The 11,589-nt window shown below is 36.9% G+C and overlaps 1 protein-coding gene across 1 annotated transcript; it reads left to right on the top strand.

The window, feature by feature from the left end:
- The first annotated feature begins 973 nt into the window (after positions 1–973).
- Positions 974–7,132, top strand: SPMIP5 (sperm microtubule inner protein 5). The gene is made up of 5 exons (XM_085319095.1): positions 974–1,067; positions 1,930–2,151; positions 4,674–4,860; positions 5,904–6,007; positions 6,978–7,132. The coding sequence occupies exons 1-5, from the start codon at positions 974–976 to the stop codon at positions 7,130–7,132; spliced, it is 762 nt and encodes a 253-aa protein (XP_085175221.1).
- The last annotated feature ends 4,457 nt before the right edge of the window (positions 7,133–11,589 follow it).

Here is an 11,589-nt window from a genome sequence, read left to right as displayed (position 1 = left end):
ACAGTTTTTGCTGTGTTTGAGAACTCGGTTCCCCCCTTTTTTTTCTTTATATTGATGCCTTAAAGGTAACTTTTTTGTTGTGATATAACATCTTTCTCTACAGAGTGATCCCTTTCCACTGTATTATCTTCTTTAAGGTCCTTTATTTCACTTGCTATCCTGAAGGCCTGCTAGGCTACTGAAAGCTTCTGGTATCATATATTAGGTCCAGTATTATCTAGAATATAGTGATCTTGTGGGTGGTGGTGTCTTGTAGTTTCACAACATCATTGCCGTTCAAGGTCTTATTTAGTTGCTTATCGCTTTCCAATCTGTGGAAGCAGATAATGCTCTGAATTGTTCTTCGGATTACTGTTCTGTTGTGATTTAATGTTTCCTTACATATGTAACATTTGCAGGTGAAATGATTTTTCTGCCGTATTGGAGCAGATTATTATTCTGCTTCCAGACAGCTTATAATCAGGAATGTGTTCACAGTAGAAGTTTACCAGTCACCTATAGTTTCCTTGAAAAGATTGATTCAGGTGCAGTGGGTACCATTAGAAGTTTCATGTAAACATTATTGGTTGCTATGAGTGTTTTCCTGAAAGGAATGATAAAAGTGCTTGGAAAACAGAGACCATTATTTATAGAGATACAATATAAATCATAAATGTTACTCAGTTAAGATGTTTAAAACAAATAGCTACAACCAGAGGGTGATTTCAACCAGTAAAAGTGACCCCTGCTCACTCTGCTAGCAAGCCTAGAGCTAGCACTATTATCTAGCTACATATCTTTAAAAAAATCAATTACAGGAGTAAAATAGCACCAGATTTACTGATTGGACAAATTCTGTTTTTGGTCACACTAGCATAAAATTTTAGAATTCAGGTTGTTTTTGAGGAGCTGCTGTGGGTTTAACTGGAAAGAAACTGAATTTGGCCTACTAACTGAAGGGGTAATGTGTTTTTTTTCCATAATATAAGGGCGTATGATTTTAGATATACTTATCCATTTGCTTTCAGTTATGATATCTGTCCGAAAATATTTAGATGCCAGAAATCCTCCAATACCCGGATACACAGGTAAGCAATATGTTCAGGCCTCTTTTCTCCCAAAATTATAACTGAACTAGTCAGCAATGAATTCCTTTGCTGAGGAGAACCTAAGGTGATGAATGGGCCATATTTGCAGCTTCTACAACATCTCCTGTCCCATGAAGGCTTCTCCATTTTATGTGAAGGACCAAAGCACATTAGTATGTTTTGTAGTACTCCAACATGAGTTTTTGCCATGCAGAGATGCTGAGTCAGAGTTGTAGCTTTGTATTACAATCTATAATCAAATAATTTTTTTGCGAATTGTTCATTCAGATGAAGGTTGCAGTCTAGAGCTGAGCAGCAGCTGCAGTTTTTAGTCTGGCATAGTGCGGGAGTTTTAACTGTATTACTTTAGCATATAACAGAGTCCTACTCTTCAGGTTGAGCTGTAACATAATTAGTGCTGCACTTGTAATGAAAATAGATTATTACATGGTGACAGTCCTCTTTGAGGGTTGGTTTCTCATCTGAAATATTTTTTTGATAGTGCAGTTCTTTGTTTTAATGTAATCACAGTTTCTAAGCAATTGAAGATGAAGCTTAAAAATTGCACTTTTAGTAAACTCAAATTGAATTCTATTATTAAAAATGTCTATTAAAGTTAATTCTTTCCCACAGATATGAAGTGACACAAAAACTGATAGAAAGGACTGTACTCTCTTAGGCCTTGTCAAAGGCTGGTTTATTGCCGAAACTGAGATATCAGGCCAAGAAACTTAATGTGGCCAGGTATATGTGCAAGCCTTTTGTGCATTTGTAGATCTAGAAATGTTTTGTAAGGTCCTGCTGCATTTAAAAGCTTCTATTACAATTTGAGCAATGTTATCTTTTATGCTAACTGTTGCAGGCCATGTTCCTCTGAAATTCTGTAGCATTGGCACTAGTTATGGAAGTGATTCAATGGTGTACATGACCTTATTCTGCAATGCTACTCAAAGACGCAAAGATGCGAAGAATGAGCTGAGACGCATAGCAGCCACTACACCCCAACTTCCACCTATTTGCCGCAATGAAGATGTTTTACAAGTACTTTATAACTATAATTATAAACACCATCCTAATAGGCTAGGTACTGTATTTAACTTGTAATGAACTTGATTTCAGCTAAACATTCAATTAATGTTACTAGTACAATGGGAAATATAATTACAGTCTTCAGGGACACATTAAGAACCAAATTTTGCTTTCAGTGTTCTAGCCCATTGCTCTAATTTCTAGGGGATTTACATACATGTGCATTTACTGACAGAACTTGGCCCTTTCACTAGATACTTCTTTTCTAAATCTTAAGATTTTCTCATTTGAGTGTGTTTATATTTAAAGTTACAGCCCCATCTTAATAGGAAGTAATTTGTATGAGTCCTACATCAGTTCTACTGATATTACAGAAATCCTTACTTAAATAGGGTCCAAATCACAGAATGATGATAGAGCAATAAATAGAGCAGTGCTTCTCACTGAGATCTGCAGACAGCGTTTTCATGCTGATGCTAATAATCACTGAATGAAACAACTTATAAAAAATCTTCCAAGAGCTGTGTCGAACTTGCCCACAGAGGTTCTCTTCTCTGTTTCCTAAGCATCTTAAACATCATTCAAACGTCCCTCTCCAGTAGAATGGATTTGGAGTCCCCTTACCAAATTCAAGAGATGCCTGATTTTCAAGAGATGCTGAACAGCTGCAGCTCAGATACACAATTATATAATCTGCAGTTCTCACCAGTTTATCTTATTTGCTTATCTCATTTAGATATTGAAGTCTAAACATTTGTATTTACTTTTTTAGGTATAAATTCTATGTTTTGTTTATTCTCATTCTTCCTTTCCTCTGCTCTGGTAAGTAGAGGCATTCTCTCAGAGGCACTGCTTGTAGAATGACACAAGATTTTAGAGAGGAAGAATCTGGCAGAATTTTGTGCTTACTGTTTCTTCAAAGAAGAGATCTGAAAGTCTGAAAGATGGTCAGACAAACAAAGATGTTTACATTAAAGCCTGTGCAGTTCCACAAATCTTACTGTCTGCAAAAAGCAATTCCTTGCAGCAAAAATGTTGTCTTTCGCCATCCTAACAAATGTCAGGAATGCTGAGTAGCTTGTGGGGAAGTGAAGAAGTCAATGCTCTGATTATTTGTCGTGTGTGAGTTCATGATAGTACTATCTTCTTATCCTTGACTTAATATATGGACCTGCTTATGGATATGCCTAGTTTAAACATGTAAATAACTTCATTGATTTCATTAGTCACATGCTCAGAAATATGGCACAGATTTCATTACAGTGCTGGATTAAGGTGCACAGACAATGCAGGAAACATTCCTCATGGAAAAGCTAAATATAGATGCTCTAAAACAGCTATGATAACACTAGCAGTTTTAATGATGTATAGGGCAGCTTTAAAAAGTTGAGTCTGTATTTGAGACTTTTCTTACAAAACAAGTCATTCAAATGAAACCTTTAAATTCCCAGAGAATCTGCTTTTAAGCTTTCCTGAATCCTACTGTACTAAACATTTATATCTAATTGTTCAGAATATTAAATCACTGTTCTAATAGTAAAGATTATAGTAGTGGTAAATGGTATGACTTTTTTAACATGGGGATTTAACTCCTACCTTTACAACACATTTCACTGCAGCTTTAACTTCTGGCTACTTATGAACACATGATGTCTTTCACATTTTAATGAATCTTACATTGCAATTCTTTAAGAGTTTCTCTCCCAGTTCTTCAGGCTCCTACAGAATTTGAGATTCTGGTCTCCTCATTCAAAGTTCATTCTCTTCAAACATTTCTCAGACTCCTTAGTTGAAATAAATTTAGACTGCTGAGTATCTTCTTTGGGGAACATGATCTCCAAATATAGATCAAACCTTGACATCTTGAATTCTCAGTTTTCATTGTATTTCAGTCTTGTATAGGATGTCCCAGAAGCCCATTCTACCATGATTACTATAAAAAAAATCTTCGGTTACAACTCTTAATTTTGTCACAATCCCTTTTCTTCCTATATTGCTTCATGTTTCGCTTAGCAGCAGCTACCTCTAGTGTTTGAACAGAACAGCTATTTTAACAGCACACAGCATAGTAATCTGGCAGTTTGAAACACTTGTGTCCTGTTGAAACTTTTGCAGGCAGGAGGCAATTTCCTTGGTGGGAATTTCCACAGTGCAGTGAAAATGACACACACACACACACGTGTGTGTGCGGGAGTATTTTCACTATGTAGGGACCATTTCAGAGCTTATTAAATTCAACAGAAATGCTCACACTGACTTTAGAGGAGCTTTAAGTCCAGCCCCTCCTGGCAAGCCCTCAAGTCCTTTGTAGCCAGAGAAACACATATTCAAAAGTATTGGAAGAGCTGTCTGGATAAAAATGTAAGCTTGTCTCAGTGTCACCGAGGGGTGTATCAAAAGCAACCAAGCATATATTCCTCAGCAATATAAAAGGCCTGAAGAGCAGTGTATGAAGTATGTCAATTAACTGCAAACACCTCTTGTAAGCCAGGAAATTCTGTATCTTTTGTGTTCAATGTATAATTTTGTAGGTGCTGGATATAATTTTGAAGTAGTATCTATTTTCTCATTTTTCAGGTAGCGTAATAATTGAGAGAAGTTTACTGGATCCCCCTATCCCTGGTTGGACTGGCTTTGTGCCTAGAGCAAAAGTCACTGAACTAGGACACGGTGTTCGTTATCGTGTGATGGCAAAAAATTGTTTTCAGGATTTTAAGAACTTAGTAGATCGAATCCCCTATGATTCTTCTGTCAGCGTCCACAGGTAAGCTTACATAAACATGAAGGAATGAAAAATGCAGTGCAGGCTCACTCTGTGAATATTGTATACTGCAGCAGAACTCATAAGTAAAAGTACAATACTGGATCGAATGTAAGAGGTATCATCTGAAGAGGTATGTAGCCAGGATTTGGTTGCGGGAGAGCACAGGTGTGTCACAGTAGTAACCGAAAGAGATCAGGTTTTGCAGTAGAAAGGAATGGGGAGACTGACAGCTGTGAATACCAGGGAGTTTGAATTGCTAAGCCATAGTAGTCCAAGGAGTTAAAAACACGACTCCCTTTCCTAATAGCAACAAGGAGTATTTCCTTCCCTCTGAGGAATCAGTTCTGCACCTCTACTAGGAACTTCCTTCTGCCATCAGCTGATAAGAGAGGACACTAGACTGAACATATCCTTTTCCTTTGTAGTACAAAGAACAACTTCCATGCTGACCTGATGCTTCCCACACAAAAAACACACTATGTATGGTACATATGACATCACTGAGTATTTATTTGCTAACACATACTGAGGTTGCAGTTAAGGCATTGCAGTAAAATGTATTGTTCACAGAGCTTTTACTCATCTAGTAGCAATCATACAGAGCAATTTTTCTTAGCTCCCCCTGCACTCCCAAGAAACCCTTACTTGTGTCARTATTGACTTCTCAAAATCAGTGGAGTTGAAAGAAGTTAAGTGACAGTGGAGCTGGATCCAACAGAAAAGATGCAGGAGATAATGTATTTAATTGTGCTGTCTTACACGCAATACTACAGTATTATCCTTCCCTTCAGATAATTTCTCCTCATCTCAGGATAGCAGTAGTATCTGCAAGGTTTTGGGAGCACGCAGGTGCCTAGTCCATGCAAAAGCCCATAGCAAGTAGTACATAGACAGGTAGGAGAATAGATACCTTTATCCGCTCAGTGCAGAGTCAGCATTTAAATCTGATGATTGTGTAAAACATCTGAGGAATCAGGTAACATAAATGAGGATGTTCCAAAACTCGTATAAATTATTTTTATGGTTAATTTCTTTTGTCTTAGAGGGGAGATGCATGAGATGATTGAAGTTCAAAAAATACCACATGCCTATCAAAGATTCTACAGGCCTGAAGGGATGATGCCAAAATACACTGGTCACATCCCACGTAAGCATTTATCATTTCCATCCGTTAGGGTCAAGTGGTATGTAATATTAACTGTGTCTTTAGACTTTTTTCCTTTGCTGTTAAGGATGCTATCCAGTGAGTAACCTTGGTAAGTCTTTAAAAGGACTTTAAATGTTTTAAATGAACTAAACAAGTACAGCAAGATCAGATAACCGCATGACAATATAGATAATAAAAATTAATTAGCACTGCTGCAGAGTCCTCACTAAAGCTTGATACAACTGCTTGCCAGTGTCAACCTATTACATGTCCTGCTTTCAGGAATGAAGAAAAGACAGGCTTTGCAGGACACAGTGAAGATTAATAAACACTGACTACTCTGGGAAAAAATGGAGAAGAAAATAGTGATGGTTCTCAGTGCTAAAGGAGAGAAGTCCGTGCCAAGTACTCTGGCCTTTCTTCTCTATACCTGTGCAGATCCATCCAGTGTTTTTGCTGACTGCAGTTAGATCTCTCAGAGCACAGCAGGAGATAAATTAGGCTGGGAAGAACCTAAGACATCACATATCTAACCTTCCTGCTGCAAAACAGTATTTGTTCTGCCTAAACGATTCCTGACGTTTGTTTAATGTTTTAAGTCTTCTGACAAGGCAATGTTGCTACCTTCGCAGGCAGTTTATTTGTGTTTAACTGTCCTCATCTTTGTCAAGTCTTACATAATGTCAACTCTGAATCTGTGGCTGCAGTTGAATGCTGTTAAACCGTGTCATATCCCTAGAGGACACAGAAACATTTCATTCCTTTCCTCTCTGTGGCATATTTTAACATTTGAAGAATATTCATATGCTTGCCCTCAGTCTAATTCTCTAAATTAAAACCCAAGGCTTTCAATCAGATTTTGAAGACCTATGATTTTTTTTTTTTTTTTTTTTTTTTTTTTTTTTTTTTTTTTTTTCTATTGCTATTGGCCATTTTGGGGGATGAAAAAGTGGATTCTGGTTTCTTGCAGATAAACATCTCATTGCTGGGAAGACGTTTGGAAATCTGTGCCGAAGTAGTTCTGTGTGTACACACACAGAGGACTCCTATGGTGCATATCTCACTAAGAAACAGAATGCCCTGGTGAAGCATCAGCAAACAATGAAATATGATGTTAATAACTGAGGCATGTTGTGTTTTTGCCTTTTACAAACACTGATTAAAGGTCTTGTGTGCAATCTAAGGGGTGTGTGTTTAAACCTTGGGGCATTGTTGCAGCAGTTAATATTATACTACTTGGATGTGTTTTTGATAAATTGCACTTATGAGGTAACAACGAATTTTGTAGTTATGAATCATATACAGTTTTGCACTCATGTAGCTTTTAGCAATTTGCATTGCTAAAGCATTCTGCTCGAATTCCTATAGCGCTGAAGTTCTGATAGACTACTTGTGCTACTAAATCAAAGTGTTTTTAGCTTTTGGACTACATGGGAAAATGTTGCAATGGAAAACTTAAATGAGTGAGAAACCAGCAGGACTGCTGCAGGAGTTTAGGCAGGATACATTAAGCTATAGCACTTGTAACTGCAGATTAAAAATGCAATAAAATAGCCTTTCTCTAACTGCAGTAAGCCAAGCTCTACACCAAGAATAAAAAATAGTCCACCTGCTAGTCATCCCCACTTTTAACTATGGGTCAGCTTTTCTGGCCTTTGTTTCGCTCAGATATTGCCGATCCTAAAATCTCCAACTCTTCCATTGTGACTATTATGGTACATGCTGCTCTTTGAAAACCAGAATCTGAACAAAGAATGTTGAAAGACGTAGTTCTAGACTCAATCACTTAATTGCTATTATTTTTCTCATAATTGATGAATGTGAGAATCATGTTTTCTTAATAGATGCACATTGCTTCACCACCTTAACCTGTGAGGCTGGTGAAATGACAAAAAGGTATAGTAAACCATATATAACAGTACTTTCAGCCCTGCCTAATTTATGAAGGGAACAGAACAGCAACAGAACAGCTCACTTAGCAAGAGCTGTAGTATAAACTCAGAAACTTAAGATTTGTTCCATCTATCTTACCGTATTCCCTGACAAAGGTAAAATGAAATGTTTCCCCCATTGTTCCTATACCCCAAATGCTTCACATGAACAAAGGAGATTATGGGATTGGTATGAGAATCCTAATGTGCACAGAAACCCCAGAAGAGTTACTGTTTAGAAACACATGGTTTGCAGATATTCTTTGACATGGGCCTGGTTGGGAAAGACAGAGCAGCTGGACCTGTTTTAGATACCAAAGCGAAGCAAAACCAACTGGTGAAATTTCCCAAATTTACTGAACTCTTGTGGGTTTTTTTTGCTGTGTTAGATTATATTAACCTTCCTAGAGTAGCATATTCACCTGCATTGAAATAATTACTTTTTTCATTATATACCAGCTTAATTTTTTGTTCTTTCAAAATTATTGAAATCTATGACAAGAGGTAGTGATATGAGGAAAGGTTTGATTTCTGGTTTGTTAATCAATTCCATAATATCTCGTTCTTCACAAGTGCTTTATTTAATAGCACCAATTTCTGCTTTCAGGTCTTGACTTCCCTGCTAAGCATTTAAGTTGCAGGGTTTTTTTTTTAATCTTTTAACCTTTATCCCTTTGAATTTTTTTTCCTCAGCCTATAATTTATTATACAGTCTCCTGTCAAAGGAGGAGGTAGACTAGGTGATTTTTACTGTATTGCAAATTATAATTATTATCGTTATTTGCATTAGTAATGGATTCATTCTTATCACTGAAAACAATTCCATTATCTGATCAGACAGTTATCTTCACACTGTCCGTGATCGTATATTTTCATTAGGCACCTCTTTCTCTGTGGGTCAAAAGGAGAATTATTCTTTAGCGCAGTCACTCTTCTCTTTACTCTTAACGTTTCCACTGGTTAAAAAGAAGTTGTTAATCCCCCACGAACGTCCTTTGTAACAAAAATATGCCCTTTGCTGCTCCTGTGTTATTGTCCCTTCAGACATGGCAAGGCAAGGAATGGCATGTCTGTGCTATGAACTGCCCTTCAGTGTGCTTTCTGCCACAGACACTGGGAGGAGGTTTGTAATTCAGGTTCAGTGGGAGGAACTGGGAGGTTGATTGTCATGACCCAGAGGAGACATTTTGACTCCTTTTTGAATTAAACTGAAGGTATAGGGGTTTGTAATCTCCTTTTAATGAGTTGAAGAAACCTCCTTGCCTGAATCCTGTGGAAGAGGCAGTTTTTGGAGTGTAATTTTTACAGAGTGAGATTACAGAGGGAGCAAACACCTCTCAGTCTCTGATTCCCCATTAAACCAGCAAGGGTATAAAGTGGTCACGTGGCAGCGCTGTCTGCACTGCAAGCAAAGGGGAGTGGGGTTCGGTGCAGGGGAAGAGCTGAGGGCCACGAGGAGAGGCCAGAGCCTCCCTAAGAACCGCGCGAGCCTTGCCGGAGCTGCCATGGCAGGGAACCCCTGCCAGCCTGCCCTCCTGTCCCGCTGATTTTTGTCCTCTCATCAAATAAGAGGAGGTCAGCGTATGATTAAGGACATCAGGGAAAAGACTGTAAGTCTAAAATGAGAGTTTCAGTTACTTTCTTAGGCAGCTGTTCTGGAATTCTCCATACCCTGACGCAGACTATATTCAGTAAACACAGGACACAGCATTCAGTGAATGAGGGGATGGCTTCTGCTTTTCAGTCATTTCGGGCAAAATACCTGTGTGCTCGTTGTGTTTCACTTACTGCTTAGTTAACATGGTGATGGTAGTACTTATACTCCTCCTTCCTAAAAAAAACCCCTCTGAAACTGTGAATGAGCAAAGTTATGCGAGTGCCAGACATTGTTATACTGTAGGTAAGTGTTTTGTTTTGTTTTTTCCCTTCAGTTCCTCAATTGGTTTGATGTGAAGCAATTATCCACTTAATGCAAATAAAGGTAAGATTTTTCAAACCATATGTACCACAACAATAATTACATGGGCCATAGCACAAAGGGAGACTTGAATATAACATTTGTCTTTAGGCCTCACGTAATATATGTCTTCAGTATGCTAGCAAGTGTAGTAGTCACTCAGTTACTGTATAATTGAATAAAATATTTAGACTTATTTAAAGAGCACTTTTTGTTTCTGCTTATGTACAGGTATAATTTAGAAGTAAATGGCCTTTACACCACTAATAATGTTTTTCATATATGGCTGTGGGAGCATCATGTCAGCCTTCTTCCTTCTTCTGCCCCCTACTAATACCTTTTGTTCTGGCCAATTAAAATGCCAATACATTTTTTTGCTTTCATTGTGCTTTGAAATATTTTCAAAGGAAAAAGATGGAAATCTGAACTTATTGCATTTGTTTTCATAGAGGCAAATATTTTCTTCAAGTAAATATCTTTTCCATCAGAGAATCTGCAATTTCAGAAAAAAAAAAAAAAAAAAACAACAGAATTTTAACAAGTTTTAGTAGCTTGCTTTATCACAATTAAATATGACCATACAGTATAAATATTTCTGGAGTACAAAGGTGTGCCCAAATAGCATTTGATTTTCACTCAAATTAACAACAAAATAGCCCTGAAGCATAACACAATAAAATTCCTATTTGTTACTCTGAAGAGACATCTCAGGAGGATATGGAAATAAATATGCATACATAAACATTGTCAGTGGAGGCTAGATAAAAAGGCTCCAAAATGAAAAATCTCAACAGGTTCAGGAAGAAGAATTAATTCATCAATGCCAAATTAAGATACATGCAAATGTATTTCAAAAAGGAGAACATTGTTATCCTACTGATTTACAGAGCAAATAATGATATAGACAGCATTGTTTAAAGACAACAATGAGCACTGCTATAGCTCAGTAATAATTAGAGTCACATGAAATCTTGAATTTTTTTTTGATTATCCTTAGATGATTTGTAATATATGAGAGAAATACATTACACTTAGCAATCTAAAATGTAATGAAAATATGTAGGCCAACTTTGCTACCATATTTAAAATTCTGATTGCAGTGCTACCCACCAACAAAGTAAGAGTAATTTCTGGCAGGAATTCTAAACTACGGTACAAAGCATTGATCACCAAATTATTCATTCTATAACCACAGTTATAGCCCACTTGTTTTCTAATACAGATAACAAAAGATACATTTTAAGATCTCTACTGTCCTATTCTTCCTTTAATAAATAAAGTGAGCTTTTCAAAAGCTACAAAATGATTTAGATAAAAATCAAAACATTTCTACGTTTAAAGATTCGATCAAAGACTTGCCACAAATGGTGTGATATTAAAGTTTCAAAAAATAATCAATTTAGCATGTATTTTTGAACATGATTTGTCACAAATAGCATTCCCAATAGATAAGAATGATTATATGGTAAAGAGCGTAATTTATATATCTCAAACGCTATGCTTTTGTCACTGACATCGTTAAGGAATTTGACACGTTTGCAGGAGAACAATATATGTCAACTGAAATATATACCAATTAGCTATAAATGGGACACTGAAATGAATGATGCATGTGCATGCTATACTTACAAGTAATAACATGTGGTTTAAAGTCACTTGCGTTTTCAAACAAGAATTCTTTTCATGTTGTCATT

This window comes from Rhea americana, unplaced genomic scaffold (assembly GCF_003343005.1).
Source record: "Rhea americana isolate MKP2758 unplaced genomic scaffold, rheAme1 scaffold_57, whole genome shotgun sequence".
NCBI lineage: Eukaryota > Metazoa > Chordata > Aves > Rheiformes > Rheidae > Rhea > Rhea americana.
This window is presented reverse-complemented; position numbering and strand designations above follow the sequence as displayed.